Here is a 24,019-nt window from a genome sequence, read left to right as displayed (position 1 = left end):
GAAATTAAAAACAATAGCTAATACATGTTAGTTGCACCTAAATGTTTAGAGAATTTGTAGCTAAAATGATAAAGTCTAGATGTAATGTATAAGGTGCCAATCCGGATGGAATGATTCTCTTTGGTAATCTGAGTACTCATTATTCTTCGTGGCTTGATCTTCTGACGATTTACAACCTGTCTCTTTGATTGAGCATGAAGCGCAAGTATCTGCTATTAAGTATGATTAATTTTGGACCAAGACAATCTGGAAACGGCATAGGTGTTTATCTAAGTTCAGTAATTGAAGATTTAAGACTTTTGTGGGAAAAAGGCATTGACGTTGATGATGCATATTCTGGTGAAAATTTTAAGATGTGTGCAATTTTACTTTGCACAATCAACGACTTTCCTGTATATGACAATTTGGTTGGATACAGTGTCAAAGGACATAAAGTGTGTCCTATATGTGAATCTAATACTTGTTTTTGTAACGCCCCAGATTTTCATCCGAGACATGACTCAGAAATTATTAAAATACTTGTTTTAAACGAAAATCAACTGGTTTAAAATATACTAAATTCAACTCTAATCCAATTTCCTACGCGGAAAACCACACTTCTAACTCAATGTGAAAAATACTAAATAAATAACTTTAAAAGAAATCAAATGCGGACGATTTAGTTACTACAAAATATTGTTTAAAATAAAATCCTTTTCCCCACGATCACGCATCAGACAAACATCAATCACTTTGAAGTTCCGCATCGGTACCTAAAATGTTGTTGTAAGGGTCAGTTGCTCATGTCAAACTAAACCACACAAGAATTAAAAATCAGACAAATATAAATACACATATCATGTTCAAGAGAATTGAATAAGAATACTCATCAAAGCTCATTAACAACAACACAGACAGCTTAAGACGGAGAACACGTTCAAGTTAATCACAATTATTAACCATCCACATTTTGTCGGTCATATGCAGAATATGAATGTTCTTAAGCTATATGACCCGAATATAGTCAATCCGCCACTAAGCCCCCACACATAATTCATCTCATATCAGTGAGGAAAACAACCAACAACTAAGGCACCACACATAAATGCATATGTCATGCTATGTATGATGAAAACAAAATTATCCGCCACTAAGGTATCCACACAGAAATTCTACCTGCCACTAAGACAACACAAAATGAATATTTTCTCTCATACTGATAAAAATATAATCACCCGTCTTTTCACTTAGGTACCACCAGATAAAATTATTATTTACTTCCAAAATATAGTAAATTAGCCAGAGTCATATTATCGAGCAATGCATATATTTTTTTATTCTTTGGTATTGAAAATTCTAGTAACACACGCTCGATGTCAAACTGGATGTTATGACATCCACAATTACGCAGCACAGACAGTAATAACAAAACAACATAAAACAGTAAAGAACACACATAATTGTTTACCCAGTTCGGTTCAAACAACCTACTCTAGGGGCTACCAAGCCAGGGATGAAGTCCACTAAGTAGTATCAATTCAAAGCTAAACTCCAACGTTTACAACTTCTCACTTAATCACTACCCAATGACCCTTCTACCTAGGCTCTACCTAGATATGGAATATCTTCATTCCACTCCCCCTCAATCACAGCAGTGATTACACATACACAATAAACAATTACAGATAGAAGACACACTTCAAAAACACACATTGATCTTCTTAAAAGCTTCAATCAAGAGACACACACTCGTGCTTAAAATCTTAGAGTGACACAACAAAAACACAAACTAATTCCAACGTAATCATCAAGGATAATAGCATGGATCACAAGAGACAGTTACAAAACAGCAGTTCTTCACAATACACAATCTTCTGTCTGCGTTCCAAATTAGGATTGCAGTTCTTTTTATATGCAGTCTTGGGCCTTGGGCTTTTTAAGAAACACATTAGGGTTAACAAAGTTAACCTAATTCACACGCCAACTATCAGTTACACAATGTGTTGTCAGTATGATCTTCTGAACGAAATTTGCAGCACTCAATAAAAAGTTTCCTAAATAGATAAAAGTGATAAATCAGGAAACACAATTATAAAAACTAACAGCTCCTGCTGTCACACATGGATGTCATGACATCGATCATGACATTCACTACACAACTTGTATTAGCTCCACACATATGTGCAACCTGCATATACACAATCAACCAGGTATGTTTTACGAATAATGCAACCAACATGTAAACGCCTTCAATCTCCCCCTTTGGCAAATTTTTGGCTAAAACATCCTGTCACACCATACCAGAGAAAAACTTGCAGCGGATAACCAAAACACAATAACACAAGCTAATACAAACAAATAGCATACATCACCAGTATGCACACAGTGCCCAGACAAAAACAGACAGACAACCACAAGAGTGGCACAAGCACAAACAGATCAACACAAAGATAAGCAAATAGAATTGTTGATCACACACAACAACCATTCTTGTTGTTCTAGGGTGACACATAATACTTCCGCCCCTGTTTGGCCACAAATGTTGCCAAAGCCAACAGAAGTGTCTTCTCCACCTGTATTTTTTTTTGTTTTTTTTTGTTTTTGTTGTTTACTCTATGGTTCTTCAAGGATGCAGAGTCCCAACTTGCTTCGCAAGTTCTCAAACTGTGTAGCATCAAGAGATTTTGTGAAGATGTCAGCTAGCTGAAGTTCAATGTTTATGTGCTCTAGACAAATTACCTTGTCTTCGACAAGCTCTCTGATAAAATGGTGTCGGATATCAATATGTTTGGTTCTGCTATGCTGAATTGGAGTTTTGGAAATATTGATAGCACTGATATTGTCACAATATAAAGTCATGACATCCTGAGGAACATTGTACTCAGTGATCACACTAGGGCTATTGTGGTGGGATGTCATCTGATAGTTCTCCTGGATATCTAGCTTGTTGGCAATATCTGAATCAGTAGTTGACTTTTGTACGAGGTTCCATTTGTCCTTCACCTTGTTTTTTATGAAGTAAGGCATAGTTACGACATTCCACTCTATATTCTGATGAGATACACCAAGGTATGTCCAGCTTGATTTAAACCAGATAACCAGTTTAGTAGAAATCATACCTGTCATCAGCTTAGCATCTTCAGCGGTGATTACAAGAATCCTGCTCTCCTTGCTTACTTGATCTTTCAAGTGTAACTGTGAGTCTAGAGCTCTTTCCATCCAGAATCTTGAGACTTGGTCTATATCTAGAATCTTCTTTCTCAGGGGATCCTGACTGTTGATGGATACATTCCTTGGGACAGTATTAGTAGCAGTGATATCCGTTTGAATGATTCTTTGAATATTTACTAAATAACATTCATCAATCCTGGATGCTTTGTTCGTCTCAATATGCACAATTGAGCTCTCAGCCAACTTTGATGTTAAGACATCTGTATTAACATTGACCTGATCTGTTGAGTGAGTCAACTCACTTCCTTCTACAATATCCTTTATGATTGTTTTGTTCTTGTTTGTAGTTGAGAAACCTACATCCTTTTTGTGATGTTTGTTTCGCCTGGATTTCCTTTTTCTGGAGTTTCCTGCTTTCTTTATAGCCTTCTCTTCAGGTATGTGACGGCTTGAGTGATTAGCTTTCACCCATGGCTTTTATTGCGATGGCTTCTCTTTAGTCAGGTTTTCCTGATGAGGTGTACTTCTATAGGAAGATTCCTGAGTCTCAAGGCAAGTGAACCTTAGGTGACCTAACTTACCATATTGATAGCACCTTTTGGTTGAGATAGGAGTGTGTTGAGCCTCTTGTTTTACCTTCTTTCCCCTTTTTGTGTCTTGCACCTCTCCTTCTAGATCAACAATGTTCATCATGAGTTTTACTCTTTCTTCTTGTAACAGTGCATAAGCATTTTCATACATTGTCAATCTCTTGCTCAATTCTCCATTTAGTACACACATCTCAGAGTATCCAGTAGCTAGTTCTTCGCTGGTGAGTTCTTCAATGAAGATCTCATTATCATACTTATCCATTTCTTCTATCAGGACTCTTATTCTAGGAGTAGGAGCTTCCGATTTGATGGTCCTTTCTCGATCTTTTTCTTCATTGATCCTTTTGTTCATGGGACAAGTAGTTAGAGACTTGGAATTTGTTGGCTCCCATAGATAACAATTATTTTCATATCTGATTCCTTTCATGACTTCTTCATTTTCTTTGTTGGTAACAATGCACTCTTCTTTAGTGAATCTGACATACATTCCTTCATCACACAGTTGGCTGATGCTTATAAGGTTTGTGGCCAGTCCTTGCACAAGTAGAACATTATGTAAGTTAGGAACACCCTGACCTTCTATCATGCCAACACCTTTGATTTCTCTTACATCTCCAGCACCATGAGTCACATAGTTGGATCTCTCAGGTTTGACATTTATAGTGAGTTTGTGCTACTAGTCATATGGTTTGAGCAGCCACTGTCAAGGTACCAATCTTCTTTAGTGGGCATTCTTAGAGCGGTGTGTGCTATTAGAGCAATATTCTTAGCTATCCCAGATTGCTTCCTGTTACAAGTATCATGATCAAGTTTGACTTGTTGAGTTTGGTATGGATATCCAAATAGTCTTAAGCATAATGGCTTTATGTGACCAAATCTTCCACAGTGATGGCACCTCCACTTCTGGAACCTTTTCTTTGAGTGCCTCCTTCTTATGTTTTGATGTTATGACATTTGGATTGACATCTGGTTAGTCACACACTTCTTGGATTCTATTCTCCTGAGTTCAAAGATTAATTCCTCTTTAGCCACAAATCCCACTCTAGACATGTCTCTTGATCTTTGTCCAGATTCCAGAATTTCTTCTAGAGTATCAGATCCATTGTTTAGCATTTTTAATGACTTGGTCATTTGATCAAGTTTGTGGTTCAACATGCTTACTTCACTACTGAGGGAGTCTATGGTTGCAAGATGTTTAATCTTCTCAGCTTCTAGTTCTCTTATGATCACCTCTTGCTTCTCCACTTGTTTGCAGACTTCAGCATTCTCCCTACACAAGTTCTTGTACGAGGCAACTAGTTTATCAAAGGTTAGCTCATCATCACTGGAATCATCATCAGATTCATAGATTCTTGTTGAAACTGTGACATGCTTTGCAGTTTCCTTTTCTGAATCTGAGTCTTCGTCAGACCAAGTAACAGTCAGTCCTTTCTTTTGCTCCTTGTGGTAGGTAGGAAATTCAGACCTAATGTGTCTGAATCCTTCATATCCATGACATTGAACCCCTTTCCCTAGATAGGGCTCCTCCTCAGCTTTGAACCTTTTGCTTGAGTCATATGTCTGACTGATGTCATAGGAAGTGTTCTTGACATTGGGTCTGGACTTCTGATCAACCCTTTTAATAAGTCTGTTGAATTGTTTTCCAAGCATGGCTATGGCGTCTGATAAATTCTCATCACTTACACCATTGCTTTCTTTTGAATTATCACCTGTGTTGGTGACAAATGCAATGCTTTTGTTCTTCTTTTCAACAGGCTCACGGATGCTTGACTCAAAGGTTTGGAGAGAACCAAGAAGTTCGTCCAGCTTCATGTTGTTGATGTCTTGAGCTTCCTCTATGGAAGTTACCTTCATATCAAATCGCTTAGGCAGTGATCTGAGGATCTTTCTTACCAGTTTTTCTTCAGTCATTTTCTCACCTAAGGCTGCAGAGTTGTTTGAAATCTCGCGGACATTCATGTAAAACTCATAAATGGTTTAATCCTCTTTCAACTTGAGATTTTCAAACTTAGTGGTAAGTATTTGAAGTCTCGACATCTTTACCATGGGCGTGCCTTCATGTGCTGTTTTGAGAATATCCCAAGCTTCTTTAGCCAGCTCACAGTGTTGTACAAGTCTGAAGATATTTTTATCAATACCATTGAACAATGCACTTAGGGCCTTGGAATTTCCCAACGCTAACTCTTCTTCAGATTTGCTCCAGTGAGTTTCAGGAATTAGAACAATGGTTCCATCTTCCAGAATTTTCTCAGGATGTTTCCATCCACTTTCAACAGCTCTCCAGGCCTTGCTGTCCACTGAATTAATGACTACTACCATACGAGGTTTCTGGCGGTCATAGTTAGATCCATCTAGGATAGGTGGTCTGTTTCCAAACACTAACAGTTCCTTCTCCATAGTACAAGAATTTTGTTATCCCTAGATCTCACCCAGATGTAAACAGGCAGGGTGCCTACTCTGATACCAATTGCAAATTCTAGTAACACACGCTCGATGTCAAATTGGATGTTATAACATCCACAATTACGCAGCACAGACAGTAATAACAAAACAACATAAAATAGTAAAAAAACACACATAATTGTTTACCCAGTTCGGTTCAAACAACCTACTCTGGGGGCTACCAAGCCAGTGATGAAGTCCACTATCATTAGTATCAATTCAAAGCTAAACTCCCCCGTTTACAACTTCTCACTTAATCACTACCCAATGACCCTTCTACCTAGGTTCTACCTAGATATGGAATATCTCAATTCCACTCCCCCTCAATCACAGCAGTGATTACACATACACAATAAACAATTACAAATAGAAGACACACTTCAAAAACACATCTTGATTTGCTTAAAAGCTTCAATCAAGAGACACACACTCGTGCTTAAAAGCTTAGAGTGACACAACAAAAACACAAACTAATTCCAACGCAATCATCAAGGATAATAGCATGGATCACAAGAGACAGTTACAGAACATCAGTTCTTCACAATACACAATATTCTGTCTGCGTTCCAAATTAGGATTGCAGTTCTTTTTATATGCAGTCTTGGGCCTTGGGCTTTTTAAGAAACGCATTAGGGTTAACAAAGTTAACCTAATTCACACGCCAACTGTCTGTTACACGATGTGCTGTCAGTATGATCTTCTGAACAAAATTTGCAACACTCAATAAAAAGCTTCCTAAACAGATAAAAGTGATAAATCAGGAAACACAATTAATAAAAACTAACAGCTCCTGCTATCACACATGGATGTCATGACATCGATCATGACATTCACTAGATAACCTGTATTAGCTCCACACATATATGCAACCTGCATATACACAATCAACCAGGTATGTTTTACCAATAATGCAGCCAACATGCAAACACCTCCAGATATAATAGTTCCAACTACATCACATACTTTACAACAAAACACAGTCTCGTTAATAGAAAGCAACCACACAATATATGTGCATTTGGAAAGCAACTAGATAATATATGAATCAAACAAAGCCTTAGCCATTAAAATAAAGTCACTCTGGATATTTAAATTTAATTTTTCAATAACCTTAACTAGTAGAGCACTACATGTATTCAGTTACTAATTAATTTTCTTTTTCTTAAAAACCACTTCCTACTATATGGTATATGAACTTTAACTCTACAGACTAGATACATATGCGTAGAGCTGTTAAAATAGGTTACCCGATCCTAAACAGGTCGGCCCTAGCGGACCCTAAACTTTTTAGGACTGAGCCAAAAAGGCCCTGTGTAATATGGGCTCGAGATTTATTACTCGGGTCCGGCCTTAGATGGGCTTCGGGCTACCTTGTCCTTAATGGGCTTTTTATTTTAAAAAATTAAAATAAAAATTCCATAATATTTATTATAAATAAAATTAAAAATTATGTTATTTTAAACATAATACATTTTTAAGTACTATATTATCCTTTATAAATACTATAATGTGTTTCTAAACACAATATATGTCCAAATTGTATAAAATAATACTTGAATATTTAATATAAAAAAAACTAGTATAATACAATGAAAAATATTGATTATATTAATGTATAATATTTAAAAGAGAAAAATTGAATAAAATAGAGATAAAATTTAGTGAAGTGAAAAAAATCAATATGCTATTTTGGAGTAAGATAATATAAATATTAATAAATTTTTTAAAATTTATAAATATGCGCGCCTAATGGGCTACCCACGGCCCATATGGGCTAGCCCTAATGGGTAGTAGGCTTTTATGGGCTCTAATTTTAAGGCCAAAGTCTTATGATTTTTCAGGCCTGGTGTGAAATTCATGCTAGATTTGTGAAATATCCAGGCCCGAAATTCATGTGGATACTTCTTAAGCATGGATATTGTCACACCAGAATTTAGAAAAAGAGATTGCTGTTTTTTTATCTTCCATATTGGTCTAGCGTCGATGTAAGACATCGTCTTGATGTGATGTATGTGGAGAAAAATGTGAAATTCTGGTGTGATAGATCCAGATGTCGAGAAAGATGTCGAGACATACGGTCTGTCAAGGAAGACTACGGCAAGATACAGACACAAAATTATGTAGTACTTAAATATAAAGAACACAAGTAATTATTTACCTAGTTCTGAGTAACCTCTCCTACATCTGGGGGCATACCAAGCCATGAACAAGATCCACTATTATCAGTATATGAAACAAATGCATGCAATATCAAATATTTGTTCTTCTCCAAGATTTAATGAAACGAGGGTTCATTATTTGATCTTCACTGATAGTGATAATGTTGGATTTGATTCAAAATTTGTTATATATTTTTACTTGTAGATTGAAATGAAAATATTGTAAAATAAGAAACTCATACATACACATAGACACAAATATATATAAACCGGTTATTCTATTAACCGAGAGGTAAAGTAACGTCTTTAAATAAAACGAATTAGCATTTGATGTGGATTGAATCCACTACAACTGCAATTTTTTTCTTCGGTGGAGTTAAAACCGAGAGGTAATGTGACACACTTTTTATGACGCATTTCATTACCTCGCATGTGAAACTGAGGTTACACCTCATATCCAACCGAGGTTAAATGTATTTTTCTTAATATTGGATACCCCGGAGGGCTCAAGGTTAAATGTATTTTTCTTAATAGTGGATACCCTAGAGGGCTCAAGCAATAATACCTTGTGAGGAACATTGATACCCCATAGGTATTTTGGACAAAGGGACTTAAATAACACGATAACAATCATAAACCAGTGGAGTATGTCGGGGTGCAAAGCAAAGTATCAAAAGGTCACCCAAATTATCAAGAGCTTGTCAAAGTATGAAGAGCTCGCCGAAGAATTAAGAGCTTCCCAAAACTATCAAGAGCTCGCTAAATTATCGAGAGCTCCCCAAGAGTATCTAGAGCTCGCCCAAGAGTATCAAAATTTACTAAGTTGTCAAGAGCCCGTCTAATACTATCAAAAGCCTTTCTATAACTATTATGAGATCGCCTAATACTATTAAGAGCTTGTTCAAATATCAAGAGTTCGTCCAAGACTATCAAAAAATCGCCATGTATTATCAAAAGGACGCCCCGAGTTGATATGTCCATTATAGTGGAGCTGAATAAACCTACTTTATGGATTAAATCGGTCTTTACTGTCTAAAACTAATGCAAGAGGAATATTCAGACCTAAATAATTAAATAGTACATTTATGACTAATTGACAACAATAGAAATTTACAATAAAAACTGATTCCAATCCCATTATACAATCATCTTAATAACTTGAGTAAGTCATCATGCACGGTGATTAAAAAAGTAATCTTAGTTTGAATATTCTATTATAAAGTTATAAAAACAAAGAAAATGCAAGTTATCATGGTCAATTACAATAAAGTGGTTATACAGCAAATTTGCATAAAAAAAAATTCATAGAGCCAAAGTTCACTTCCTCTCGAAATATAGAAATTTTCTTAAATTCTTTCAAATTTACCATTAAAAGTATATTATAACAAGTAATATCCATCTCCTATCTTTTCCATAGTTTGACTAGGTAATTTTATTTAGAGTCAATTTGGTAAATAGAGGGATGGGGAGGGAATTTTTAACAGTTTATGTGTTTGGTTTAAATTTTAAGATGAAGAGGGGAGGTAGATGGAGGAGATCAAATTTTCTCCTGAGTCACTTTTTGCTTCCTTTCAATTTGGGGGAGTTCGGAGGAGAGGAGCTCCATATTAATTATAATTATATTTACATATTTACTCTTATTATAATTAAAAAAAAATATTTTTTTTATTTTTATGTTAATTTTTTATTATTGTAATATTTTTGTTTCAAAAGATTTTATTGTATTTAATAATTTTTTAAAATTATATATTATAACTGTTACGTTTTTATAAATTTTTTTAATTAACGAAATTGTATTTAAATTATAAATGGTTAATATCGTAAATCGTATGATAAAATTATAAGGTTAAAATCTCTCCCCTCACCTCACCTCACTTCGATAAAAATCATTCCCCTCCCTTTGATGAACCAAAGGGATTAATGTCCAAATCACCCTTACATTTTATATAATAAAATCTCATGGCAAAGCTTTAAATAGAGAGTAAATAAATACACCAAATATAAGAGAACATAAAACCGCGGTTGTTTATATTAGGATTTGGCATAAAGAATAAAATGTGTGCAAATAAATCAACCATCTAGTTGAATCCAATAAACATAACTTATACATAAAACATGAGAAGATCTTCATTGAGGAGGAGCGACATAAACAATTTTCAATCTGCATTCTTTAACCTCATAGCCGGAATCTTTGTAAAACTACATGCAATATTCAAATAAAACAATTAAATTATGCACTATAGGTTATGATTCTCTAGTATCCATCAAGAAACATATTGATATTTAGAGAGAGAGAGAGAGAGAGTGTTACCATTTCTGAAGTGATATTTTTTACGATTGTTTCATCCTTTGCAACTATGCTTCGAATGATAATCTTATCTTTGTATTGCATGTCAAGAGGTGCTTCCTTTTTCCCTCGCATTGTAACTACAATGTGAAATTATACATTATATGAGTGAGAGATCTCAAGAGGTGCTTCCTTTAGGCCTCGCATTGTAACTACACCAGGGCCGAACCAACAAATTTCGAAGCCTAAGGCAACATTTAAAATTAAATTTTATAATATATTAATTTTTTAAAATTAATATATTTAAAAAAATTTAGATGTAAAAGCATTAAATTATTATAATTAATTTCATTTGACATTTTGTTTTTAATAATAATAGAATTAATTCATCTAAATACTCTTCTAATTATTTTAAAAAAATCCTAATTGAAAAACAGTGCTAAGTGCTTAAAAAAATACTTAGATATTAATTTTCCTCTTAATGAATTCAAATATTTATTATCTATACATTTAATTTTTAAATCAACAAATCAAAGAATACACATTGCAAATAGTTATTATTATTATTATTATTATTATTATTATTATTATTATTATTATTATTATTATTATTATTATTATTATTATAGATGGGTGTTATTATTAAATTAATACATAAAATAATTTTAAAAAATCAATTTTTTAAACCAATAAATATATAAATTAAAATTTTGAGGCCCTAGGCGGTAGCTTTGGTGGTCTACCCTTAGGATAGGCTCTGAACTACACGCGGCCGTCTTTAAGGGTGTGTAAAGTGAACTGCCGCACATGGATTCAAATTAATAGGATCTCATAATTTTTTTGTCAACAGTTAAAATATAATTAAATAAAACTTCTAATTATTTTGTCATGAATGAATTATGTCTGTCTAACCTCCGCAGGGTTTTCAAAATCTTGAGACTGGCAATATAATACAACTACAGTGTAAAATTATATGTATGAGAGAGAATACCTGTGATAACACAAGTAGAACTAGGCAACACAACTCCAATGTGATTTGGACTAATACTATAATTCTTTCGATTTGAAGCCCTAATCTTAATCTGCAACAACACAGCCAAAGTGTACAACAGCATAAACACAAACACAAACTTACAAATAAAAAAAAAAACTGGTTGACTAAAATAATGAGAACCTTGAAAGCCACATAATCATCGGAATCATTAGATAGTTGCAAAGTGCATGAGCTCTTCTTTTTCAATTCAACTGTTTCAAAAAATCAAACTAAGGAATGAAAAAAAACTCAAATCAAAACGAGAATAAAGTAGAATTTTTTTTCAGAAATAAAAGAGGAATGATTACATGGAAAGTGCAGCTCCTTGGGGTTTATCTTGAGAGGAGTATTATAGTCTTCTTGTGGTTTTAATTTTACATAATCCCCTCCTAAAAGTTCAGAACCACAATTGGAGGAATCCGGTGAGTCAGAAGAAATAGAAAACCTTTGTCCCATGCTTTGAAATAAGGGTTTAGCTAGGGTTTGAAGGGACTAATAGAGTACTTAGAGTAATATATATAGTAGTTAAGATGTGGCAAATTTCTCCCTAGCTAAAAAAGCTAACTTTTTATGGAATTGAATAATAATAAAATCATATTATATATAATAAATCGGTATCAGTAAGTAATATTATATATAATAAATCGGTATCAGTGAGTAATAAAAGAAAAAAAATAAATATAAATAATTGAAATAAATGTAAATAATTAAAAAAATTAGTTTAAAATAAATTCAACCATAATTTTAAAAGTGTTACAATTTATACATTAAAGAAAAATACATAAATATCTCAATTGTTCTTGGGATTTTTGCGAGATCCGTTTTCGAAATAACTCAATATTTATTAAAAAAATAAAATAAAAATGAAGGTGTATTAATTATATAATTAATTATATTAATCAAGATATATAATTAAATATATAGCATCTTAATTCAATATCTTTTATAAAAAATTCATATAAAATGTTTATATTATTAATTAAATAATTATTTAAAATAAATTCAAATATTCTTTTTTTGGTATTCGTTATAAAAAGGTCTCACTTAGAGACATCACAAACTCTTTTTAATAAATAGACATGAATGCAAACATACCAATATAGGCGATTATTATAAATTCAAATATTCTTTTTTTGGTATTATAGTCATTATTAAATTTAAATTCAAGGTGTAGTTGATTTAATAATTATATAAATTAGTTGATAATTAAGTTATATAATTATATAATTAAATACAAGAGAATATTAAAATACACGATAACTAGAGAATATTTATATAATTTATAATGATTAATTATGCATTTATTAATATAAATATTGTATAATTATATATCTTGATTAATACAATTAATAATACAATTGATACACTTTGATTTTAATTTTTTAATAAATATTGAATTATTTCAGAAATGCATCTCTCAAATATCTCAAGATTATATATTAGAATATTTCAAAAATACATCTCCGAAAACACCTTAATTTGTGGTGCGTTCGAAAATACACTTTCGAAGCATATTTTTGAGTTTTGAGGAGTTATACCAACCCCTACATAGTGTACAAAACACACATACACATATATATATATATATATATATATATATATATATATATATATAGGATCAAATCACACCAAGGTGTCAAGGTTTAATTTGACACAAAATCTCAACTGTGAAAATAATTGATCAAACGGTGATACTAAATAGCCTACTTTTTAGGTGAAAAATATGTTAAATATTTTTTTATTGTTATTTTATTACATTTACTATCACCGTTTGATCAATTATTTTAACGGTTGAGATTTGGTGTCAAATTAAACTTTGACTTGGTCTCATTTGATCCTATCTCATATATATATATATATATATATATATATATATATATATATATATATATATATATATATATATATATATATATATATAACGTATCATATGAGAATGACATTTTTATATGAGAATGAATTTGAACCATTATATTTTAAAATAAATGGTGCAGATTATGTGTTAATATTTTTTTCTCTTTCCTCCATCATTTATTTTAATAATTGAAAAGAGAAAAAAATATTGACACATACTCTGCACCATTTATTTTAAAATCTAATGTTTCAGATTCATTCTCATATTCTGATATAAAAATGTCATTCTCATATGATATGTCCTCATATTCAATGTCTGATCATTCTCCCTCAAGATGCTCCAACTTGATTAACAAACAAAATCTCAATTCCATGTCACCTTCAGTTCGGGAAACAACAAAACTTCAATAATACTAGCATTGTCTCCATCAGCAGCACAATGAACCAACACCTTACAACTGAAACATATCCGAGAAGCAAAGTTTCTCTCATAAGTATGAAGTGTGCGCCTAAGAGGGGTGAATTAGGTACTTTAAAATTTTATTGGTGTTTGGAGATGATGGTATTATTTTTCTAGTTATGATGATGTTATGAATATTGTAAAGTGCAGAAAAATAAATGACACATCGATATATACTTGTTCCCCTCACAGTCCGAGAGTACTTCAGTCCCCTTTCAACATGAAAGAGATTTTTACTAATGTAAGCACATTACAATAGCCTATGCAATCCACAAGAACAATCCTCTTGTGATTGACTAACAAATGATCAAGATAACAATCCTCTCCTTGATCAATCCAAATGATTAAGAGAACAATCATCTCCTTAATCAAATAACCCTTGCTTCTAACAATCTAGAAAGCAAGTCAATAACAATCTTATTTTCAACAATCCTGAAAAATAAGATTATAACAAGAACTTTTTGAATAGAGATTTGAATAATAGTGATCACTTTAAGTGATGTATCAAATGAATTGATTTTCTCGTCCAATGACAATAATTCTCAATTCTTAAGTAATAGATTGCTCAAGATTTTTTCTGTTTTGGATAATGTGAAAGTGTGCACAAGAAACCTTGAGTGAAGGTTGAAGAATGTAAGAAATGGACTCTGAAAATTTCTAAGAGTTTTTATTGGAAGAGGTAATTGGTGATTTGAAATTCTTTGTATTTATATGTGCATAACACCCTTTTGAAACATGGCAAATGAATGAAGAAATACCATGAACAATTGTCAATTTGAAATGAAATGGTTCTATGAAGTTATGTATGAAAGGGTGTCTAAAAAGTTACTGGTTTTTCAATTTCGTACAGGGTGCAATCGATTGCACAAAAACAACAATTGATTGTACAAGGGCTAACATCTATATTTTTTAAAAAAACTTCAGCAAGCAATTAATTGCACCAATACAGCAATCGATTGCACTAATAAGACAAAAAATCTGCAAGGTGTTTTAGGCCATATTTTTGGAAAAGCTTCAGGGAGCAATCGATTGCACCAATACAGCAATCGATTGCATGGTAAGGCAGAGACAAATTTTGGCTACTGGAAGAGGGAGCAATCGATTACTTGAAGTGTGCAATCGATTGCACATAATGAAAAATGGAATTTTTGTCTAAGTCTTTTGTGTTATGGTTATGGCAAAGGTATGTAATGATCTTTGATGATTTGAGCAACCAAGACTTAAGTATTTTATGATATTTATTGTTATACCTTCTTTTTTATGCTTGAACCATAGTCTTGACTAAAATGCTTTATGATTGAATAACATCTTTGCCTTCTTGATACTAAGAGATTTGTCTTCATCAAAACAAAGTATTTCCTTGAGAAGCTTGAATTTACATTCTCCCCTTTTTTGATGATGACAAATAATCCTATTGATGCTTTGTAATTTCCGGAAAAGTTATCCCCCTAAGATGTATAACTCTCCCTTTGTATGTGAATCTTATAATTATTTAGACATGATCATCTTGAAGGATTTTTTGTACCTTAAAAGTTTATGACAAGGAAATACGCAAGCATAACATATAACACATTTCTTCCCCTTAGACATTATCAAAAAGAAGGGAAAGATGGGTAAAAGATAGTAGTATAACACATATCATAACATAGGACATTAAAAGCTTAATCATCCATGCACTTAAATATAAAGATAAGAAATTCAAATAAGGTTTATGGTAGCAAGTACCTTACATAAAACTTGACTAAAAAATAACATAACAATATTAAGACAACATGTGTAAGCATTCTCCAACAAATATTTGAATAAATTAAACCATATTATATCTTGTTTTCACAAATGAAATTTGTGAAAGAAGATTAAAATATTGAATATATGACATGTGTACCTTATATGATGAAACATTCTTTTGACTATATTTATATATTATGTTCCTCCAAAATGCCGAGATCATATGCAGCAATTGTAGTGGTCTTGTAGTGGACACACCATACTTAGACTTGAAAGTTGATTTTTTTGTTTGTTTCCGAATGCCAAGAATTATTCCTTTAAGGTATTCCCCATATGTGAAATCACCCTTGGTCTTTAGAACTAGATTTGAAAGTTAGTTTAAATCTTTCATCAAATGCTTAGAACCACCACTTGTCAAAAACAAACAAATTAAGTTTAAGTCTTTAGGTGATCCTTAAGCAAACCTACAAATAAGTTAAGTTTGATTTGGTACCTAATGTATTTTGGGTCCATCATAGTTAGTTCCTTTCTTAACCCACACATAATGACCACTTGTCACACTAAAATTTCTAACATAACAAGCATTAGGTGTATGTCCACTAATACCACAATAAAAACAAGTAGGCACAAAGTTACTTCTATATCTTGGAGGATATGATTTCTTTTTAACAAATATCTTTCTTTTGGGATGATGATGAACCTCTTTAGGTTTGTCTTCTTTTACCTGAGATGTTTGATTACTAGCTTTAACAAAGGTGGTTTTATTAGAACTAGGTTTACAGAATTTGGAATATCCAAGCCCACTTTTATCATTTGAATATCTTTGATTACTAAGAGCACCTTCTAATCCAATTTGTCCTTTTTCATATCTTTCAAGGACTCTCTTTAATTGAACAATTTGAAAAGACAATGATTCACAATTCTTACACACAAGTTTTTCTTTTTGATCATTAATCATCTTTTGTTTTTCATCCTTGAGTTCCTTTTCAATTATTTCTACTTTATCTTCTAAGGACAAGATTTGTTTCTCTTGAGATGCTATAGTTTTATATAATTTTTTGCATTCATTTAACAATTCATCTATAGCACCTTGTGCATCATTTTCATAGATAGTAAATTTGTTACTAACCTCATTGTCTTCATCATCATAATGGTGTGAAGCCATCAATGCCAGATTTGTATATTCTTTGCTTTTGGAATCGGATGATGAACTTACTTCATTGTCTTCTCATGCTATATATGCTTTCTTTGTTTTTTTATCCTTATTTCTCTTGAAGTATTTATTCTTCTTTTTAAGTGTAGGGTATTCACTTTTGACATGTCCTTTTTCTCCACATTCAAAGCATTTAACCTTCCTTGTTGGTGCTTCCTCTTTAATGATCTCCTTTTTCCTTTCTTTTCTTAGAAATTTTTCAAACTTTTTGATAAACTCATTATCTTCTTCACTAGTGGATTCATCCTCTTGATTGTTATCATGATGTTTGACTCTTGTCTTTAAGGCAATGTCTTTTGAAGCTTTTATTTGAATTTCATGCGTTTCAAGTCTTTCGAGTTCTGTTTCATATTCTTGGAACAAGTTTTCAACAACTAATTCACCAACGATAACCAATTCTCAGGATCAACCACAACAATCAAACACAAAACAGAAGAAATAATTTTAACAACCTAAATCCCACATACCATTTGTCATATACCCTATTATATAGTTAGAACCACATCCTTACCTTCGATTGGAGACCGCTCTATTCCACCGATTAAAACTAGCTTCTGCCATAGCTTTCAACCTTGGCCTCTTATCTCTTTTCCTCTTCTGCAACTTTGCACTTCTACGTACTCTCTAAAGAATCTCCAAAACCTTTTTCCTCTTTTACTGGTAACCTAATTTCTTTTATTCCACTTAACCAAATAATTCTATTATTCTTCATAATTCCATTGGGCTTAATTTTCACACCCCACCTTTACTATCACCAATAATTAAATAAGCCCATAATAATTCTTACAATTATTCTCACAAATAATGGCAAATATTAATTAACCAATTAAATCAACTAACAAATGACAACTTAAATCGACATTTCACAACAATTCACAACTTCGACAATTAATTCGAAAATAATTCAAAAATATTTAATTAAATAATTAATTAAATACAGGCGTTACAGCTAGTGCACTGCTACCTGCTGAATCGAAGGCAGAAATTCCTGTTGGGATTCTACGACAGCCCTCTGCCTCACAGCACCAAGCAATCCGAAACTCCCCCACTGCCACACACCTCCAGACCATCCTCTCATACAGGCCACAACATCATCCTTCAAAACTAAAAGAGAAAAAAGCAGCAGGAACCGGTCTCTAAAGCAAGAATCCCCCACCCATTTGCAATGCCAAAATGAAGTAGAGAAACCATTACTTAAAAGAAAAAGACAGTTGTTCGCAAATAAACACTTCGAGTCTTTAATTACAATTTTGGTTAAATCGCTCCACCATTTTGAAGATTTACCTCGCTTTTTTTGGTAACCACAAACATTCACCATCTTCAAGTTAACATCACCATAACGGGACTTTAGAACCTTATACCACAAACCGTCAAATTCAACCAAAATCCTCCACCTCCATTTTTGGAGAAGTGACACATTAAAATCGTCGATCCTTTTGATTCCGAGACCGCCATTATTGATCGGGAGGCACATGTCCCCCCAACTCACCCAATGAATTTTCCTCCTCTCCGCCAAACCACCCCATAGAAAATTGCTTTATAAAATGAAAGCATAAAAATAGAGAGTGTAAAATTCCGATTTTTTTATTTATTTAAATATTTAATTTATTATTAGTTTAATTATTTGATCATTGTTTTGTGTGATAATTGAAATATGTGTGTAATTTAATTAATTAGATGTTAATTATGCTTTTGGGAATTATTAGTTGGATAATGTAATAATTCAATTTGGCCTAGTTAATTAAGAAGAACAGTTAGTGGGTAATAATCAGTGGGTTAAGCCTAATATAATAAAAGAGTTATTAAAGGTTATGAGAGTAAAACCTAATTTAGAACAAAATAGAAAGAAAAGGCTAGAGAAGAGGAGAGCACGAAGAGAAAGAGAAGAGGATTGTAGATTCTTGAATAAGGAGGATTAAAATCAAAGGTAAGGGTGTGAATCTAAGTCATTATAAGTTTATATGATTGGGTAATGTATGTTTGGGTTAGTAATTGCATGATTTAGGATTGAGATTTTACTATTTATTGAGTTTTGGATGAAATTGTATGTTAATCCATAAATGATGTGAAAACCTACCTTATGATGATGATTCTATACTTGATTTATGAGTGGGTATGTGAACAACTTGTGAAAATAATGTATGGATGTTGATTTTGGTGAAACCCTAACTTTGAGATGTTAAGAGAATCCATGAAATTACCTTAGTGTTATGATTTGATGTCTATGCATTGTATATGTGATATAAACATGAATTTCGTAATAAATTTTGGACTGGGAATATTTTGGGTTGAAAATGGGTAAAAATGGGTTGCTGTCATCGCAGAGAAAATTCTACAGAAAATGCAGAGGGCGCGTCTCGCGGTGTAGCGTGCTGTTGAATCTGCGCAGACCCTTTTGACAGAACATATCACGCGTCGTGTGGGTTTAAGGGTGCTTAGCGTCGGAGGTTCTGAGTAAGCGCGCGTAGCGGGGAGGCAGGGCGCATAGCGCGGCCTGTAGCTTGGAAATGAATATTTTATTTTCTTGATTTGGCCTTTAGGATTGCATGCTATTGCTTTATGATTAACTAATACGAGTTTTGATTAATTGTTAACATGATATGTGGTATGATATTCCTGATGAGCGTGATTAAATATATGCTAGTTGTTGTGCATTGTTGTGATTGTTATTTGATATGTGTGTTGTATACAATTAGTGGATGATTCATTGTGTGAATTATTGTGGTATGTTAAGATTGTATGATGATCTTAATTGCATATGTTTGGTGATAATTGTACATGCATTCATGGTTGGCTTTGAAACATAAGCGGTGAAACTTTGGGTTCACAATTGTGGCTTTGGTCTTGTCCGGATCAGAAGCGTAGCTCTGGTTATTTCGACCGGGAGCGGTGAGCTTGATACTCACATGGTACCACGTGCATGATTCACATTAATCGCATTTCAAATTGCATTGTGTGTTATGTGACTATTTGAATTGATGTGAATTGCTTGTGTGATAATTGGACTTTGTATTATGTGTGATAATCCACTTAACATGAATTGTTGTTGTGGTGTTGATGCGATATATGTGTCTGAAACGTATATGTCATAGATGTGAATGTATATGTATTAATGATACATGTATATGTGTGGATATGTGAATCTTGATGTAGCGAATAAGATGCATGTTCATGTGAAGAGTGGTGAATTAGTGAAATGTAACATTGTTTTGTTTTACATTTCCCATTATCATGTTTATTTATAATGATTTGAATTCTCACCCTTTTGTTTGAATGATGTTCATTGTGACATCGTGCAGGTTCTGACGAGTAGTGAGCTTGTCCGAGGATTTAGCCGAGGAGCTTCTGAGTTTGTTGTTTGATTAGGTAGCGAGTCATATGCTCTGATCATGTAACACTTGGGGGATTTTATTTGAACTTGTGCTTATGTTTAAATATTGCTATCTTTTTTGTATTTGACTTAATAATTTGGATATGTTGTTTAAGGCTATGTTGTCTAGAAATTTGGAATTTCAAATAGCATATTTTTTTATGTTATTTTGAATTAGTAGGTGAATATAGTATGGATATATTCATTAAATTTCTTTATGTTTATTATTCCGCGTGCGATGTGCATAATTTTATGAAAGCATGAAGTATAAATTTGTGTTACAAGATGATTAGTGCATGTTTGGTATGGTTGTTTTGGGTTTTCATTACGGTGAAAACAACATGTGATTCCCTTTTTATTTTATGTATGCTAATAATCTGTGAATAATTGTTATATTTAGGGTTTAGAATAGGGGAGTTACATTAGTGGCCTCAGAGCCTAGTCGACCAGTTGGTCAAGGTCATTAATGTCTTTTATTCCCGTTATATTGATTTGTGTATCTGACACGATCAATACTGTTTTGTCTGTTTTAGTTGTTGGTTGTATTAGGAAGATGGTTGCTGGAAGGAACGATGATGCCATTACTAATGCATTGAGGATGTTGGCTAGATCTCTAGTCAGATTCCTCAAGTGAATGTCGGTAATCGGAATGGTAAAGATGATAAGTTTCGTGCTTTGGGGAAGTTCTAGAGGAACAACCTACCTATCTTTGAGGAAGAGCGTGAACCTGATAAGGCACAAGCTTAGTTGAAGGTGGTTGAGAAGATATTTCGGGTTATTAATTGTATGGACGCGCATAGAGTGCAGTTTGGTACTCACATGCTCAAGAAAGAAGCTGAGGATTGGTGGGTTAACACTGCTCAGAGGTTTGAAGAAGAGGGTATTTAGATTACTTGGGATCTTTTTCGCGATGCATTCTTGGAGAACTATTTTCTGGAAGATTGTCGTGGGAAGAAAGAGATGGAATTTCTTGGATTGAAGAAAGGGAATAGAACTGTGGCAGAGTGTGTTGCAAAATTCCAAGAGTTGATCAAGTATTGTCCCCATTACAATACTATGAATGTTGAGAGACTATTTTCTGGAAGATTGTCGCGGGAAGAAAGAGATGGAATTTCTTGGATTGAAGAAAGGGAATGGAACTGTGGCGGAGTATGCTGCAAAATTCCAAGAGTTGATCAAGTATTGTCCCCATTACAATACTATGAATGTTGAGAGGTCAAAGTGTTTGAAATTTGTGAACGGTTTGAGGCATGACATTAAGAAGGCTATCGGTTACCAACATATTACTCATTTTTTAGAGTTGGTTAACAAGAGTCATATTTATGACGAAGATAGTAGGGAGAGTGCTTCTCACTACAAGGCTTCGAATGATGGAAAAGGGAAAGGTCAATACCGTGGAAAACCGTACGATGATAAGAATAAGAAATATGGTTATGGCGGAAAGCCAAGTGGGGGGGGATCTAGAGCTCCGGTTAAGTGCTTCAAGTGTGGTGTCGAAGGACATCGTGCTAATGAATGCAACAAAAAAATTGTTAAGTGTTTCAAGTGTGACATGCTAGGTCACAAAGTTGTAGATTATAAAGTTGGTTCGGGTGTGACTTGCTACAATTGTGGTGAGCAAGGGCGCATTAGTACCAAGTGTGACAAACCAAAGAAGGAGCAGGCGAAAGGAAAAGTGTTTGCATTGTCTGGTGCTGAGACCATTTTTGATAATAGGCTAATCCAAGGTACATGCTTTATTAATGGTACACCTTTGATTGCTATTATTGATATCGGGGAAACACATTCTTTCATTTCTTTGGATTGTGCTAGGAGGTTGAGTCTTATGTTGTATGACATGTGTAGAAGTATGATTATTGATACACCTGCTATGGGTTCTCTGTCAACTTCTTTTGTGTGTTTGAATTGTCCGTTGAGTATCTTTGGTAGAGATTTCAGAATTGATTTAGTTTGCCTTCTGTTAAAGCAACTTGATGTAATTTTGGGTATGAACTGGTTGGAGTTTAATCGTGTGTATATCATTTGAAGATAGGAGGTTTAGAATTGTAGTTATCATTTTAACTTTTCACCAACTTTATAGTCTGTCTTTCCGATATTCAAATTTTTCACCATCAAAGATAGGAGGTTTAAAATTGTAGTTATCATTTGAAACTAGAGCGGGTGGTGGTGGTGGTGTAGGATCAACCATAGTGTTTCTAAAACTTGTCTGGATCTTTATCTGACACGGTTAAGTGTTTGATAATAATCAATACCAAAATCGGACTTCTCATTCCAATTGAAGGTGCGAGAAACACAAGAAATGGGGGGTTTGAATTGGGTTGCACCAAATATAATCTTTTTATAACTCAAACACAAATCTAACAGGTGAATAAAAATAAACGAACATAATTATTTTTATCCTGGTTCACTATTAACTAAGTTACTCCAGTTCACCACGCTAGGTGATTTGCCTTATCCACAAGAACTTAATCCAGTATAATCAACCGATCACAGACAACCACAATAAGTCTTATCAACCTTGATGGGAAGCTCAACAAATTCGTAGATTCTTATTTCCAAGCCACAGACAACCACGGTAAGTCTGATTAACCTTGTTGATAACCTCAACAAATTCGTCGATCATTATTGTCAAGCTTCAGACAGCCGCAATAAATTTGATCAACCTTGTTAACAACCCCAACAAGTCAGTCGATCCTTATTGTCAATCCACTATGACCACAACCAAAGTCTTCTAGAGAATACTGACTAAACCTAGTCTCGCAAGGTGTAACACCCCAAATCTACCCCGTAATTATAAGCAAAAATCAGAATGCATTTAATAATATTCATCAAACGATGGGATGTCACAATTCGACTTAACCAAACAAACATACTTATATTGCATTTAATAAAGATACATAGCATTCGGAACAAAACTTTATTCACCACTTACAACTTAAACTTATAAACACCTTTCAATTCAACTTAACACAAATGTCATCATGGAATACAATAATCATATAATAACGACTAAACCCCCCCCCCCCCCCCCCGAGTGCTACGTATCAGAGCAATGGACACCAACTCGACTTGCCATAAAGCAACATAAAGACTTCACATAGATAACCTCGGACATCCACGACTAATCTTGAGTACCTGCCCATTTCCCATGGTAGGGGAAATATCAACAAAGGCGTGAGATATCTTACAATATAAAGGAATGCATGATAAATAATATAGGAGATATAGATCATACATAATTTCACCACTTCGCATCACATAGCATCTTACAACAAGATTCACCGTAAAACAACTTATCAATATAATACAACTTTCAAAAAGGCAACGATGTCATTAATCACATATTCAAATATACAAGTATGATATTAAATACGTCACAACAAACATATCATTATCACGTTACAACAAAACCTCGTCATCTCAACAATCCAAACACAATTCAAATGTGACTCGAATGCGACTCAAACTTATGCATATGCATGTGGTACCACTGGAGTAAAACTCCCGTCTCAAACAGTTTGCCATTGGGTCGTCTCAAACATTTGCCACAAGGTCCGTCTCAAACATTTGCCACAAGGGCCGTCTCAAACAATTGCCACAAGGGCCGTCTCAAACAATGCAATGGATGCGACTCAAATGATGCACATCCACAAACACAACTTAAACCACTTAATCAACTTAAACGACATAATCAACTTGAATAACATAATCACATCACTAAACAACATCAACT

The 24,019-nt window shown here is 33.5% G+C and overlaps 2 protein-coding genes across 2 annotated transcripts; one reads left to right on the top strand and one right to left on the bottom strand.

Moving 5' to 3' along the window:
• Positions 1-10,468: 10,468 nt before the first annotated feature.
• LOC131613724 (vesicle-associated protein 3-1-like) lies at positions 10,469-12,117 on the bottom strand. The gene is made up of 5 exons (XM_058885371.1): positions 11,970-12,117; positions 11,803-11,873; positions 11,620-11,704; positions 10,653-10,768; positions 10,469-10,540 (listed from the first exon to the last, which is right to left on the bottom strand). Exons 1-5 carry the CDS (start codon positions 12,115-12,117, stop codon positions 10,469-10,471), a joined length of 492 nt encoding a protein of 163 aa, XP_058741354.1.
• Positions 12,118-21,391: 9,274 nt separating this feature from the next.
• Positions 21,392-22,007, top strand: LOC131613723 (uncharacterized). Its single transcript, XM_058885369.1, has 2 exons — positions 21,392-21,899; positions 22,003-22,007. Exons 1-2 carry the CDS (start codon positions 21,392-21,394, stop codon positions 22,005-22,007), a joined length of 513 nt encoding a protein of 170 aa, XP_058741352.1.
• Positions 22,008-24,019: the final 2,012 nt, after the last annotated feature.

The sequence above is a fragment of the Vicia villosa genome, linkage group LG6 (genome assembly GCF_029867415.1).
Source record: "Vicia villosa cultivar HV-30 ecotype Madison, WI linkage group LG6, Vvil1.0, whole genome shotgun sequence".
In the NCBI taxonomy this organism is placed as follows: Eukaryota; Viridiplantae; Streptophyta; class Magnoliopsida; order Fabales; family Fabaceae; genus Vicia; species Vicia villosa.
Note: the sequence above shows the minus strand (reverse complement) of the source record. Positions and strands in the feature narration are given on the sequence as shown.

Excerpts from the sequence above, each read along its gene's own strand:
- LOC131613723 (XM_058885369.1), top strand. The coding sequence starts at position 21,392 with ATGGAATTTCTTGGATTGAAGAAAGGGAATGGAACTGTGGCGGAGTAT.
- LOC131613724 (XM_058885371.1), bottom strand. The coding sequence starts at position 12,117 with ATGGGACAAAGGTTTTCTATTTCTTCTGACTCACCGGATTCCTCCAAT. Across the intron at positions 10,769-11,619 it reads TTCTACTTGTGTTATCACAG|TTACAATGCGAGGGAAAAAG; the intron begins GTATTCTCTCTC and ends TTCACATTGTAG. Across the intron at positions 10,541-10,652 it reads AAAATATCACTTCAGAAATG|TTTTACAAAGATTCCGGCTA; the intron begins GTAACACTCTCT and ends TATTGCATGTAG.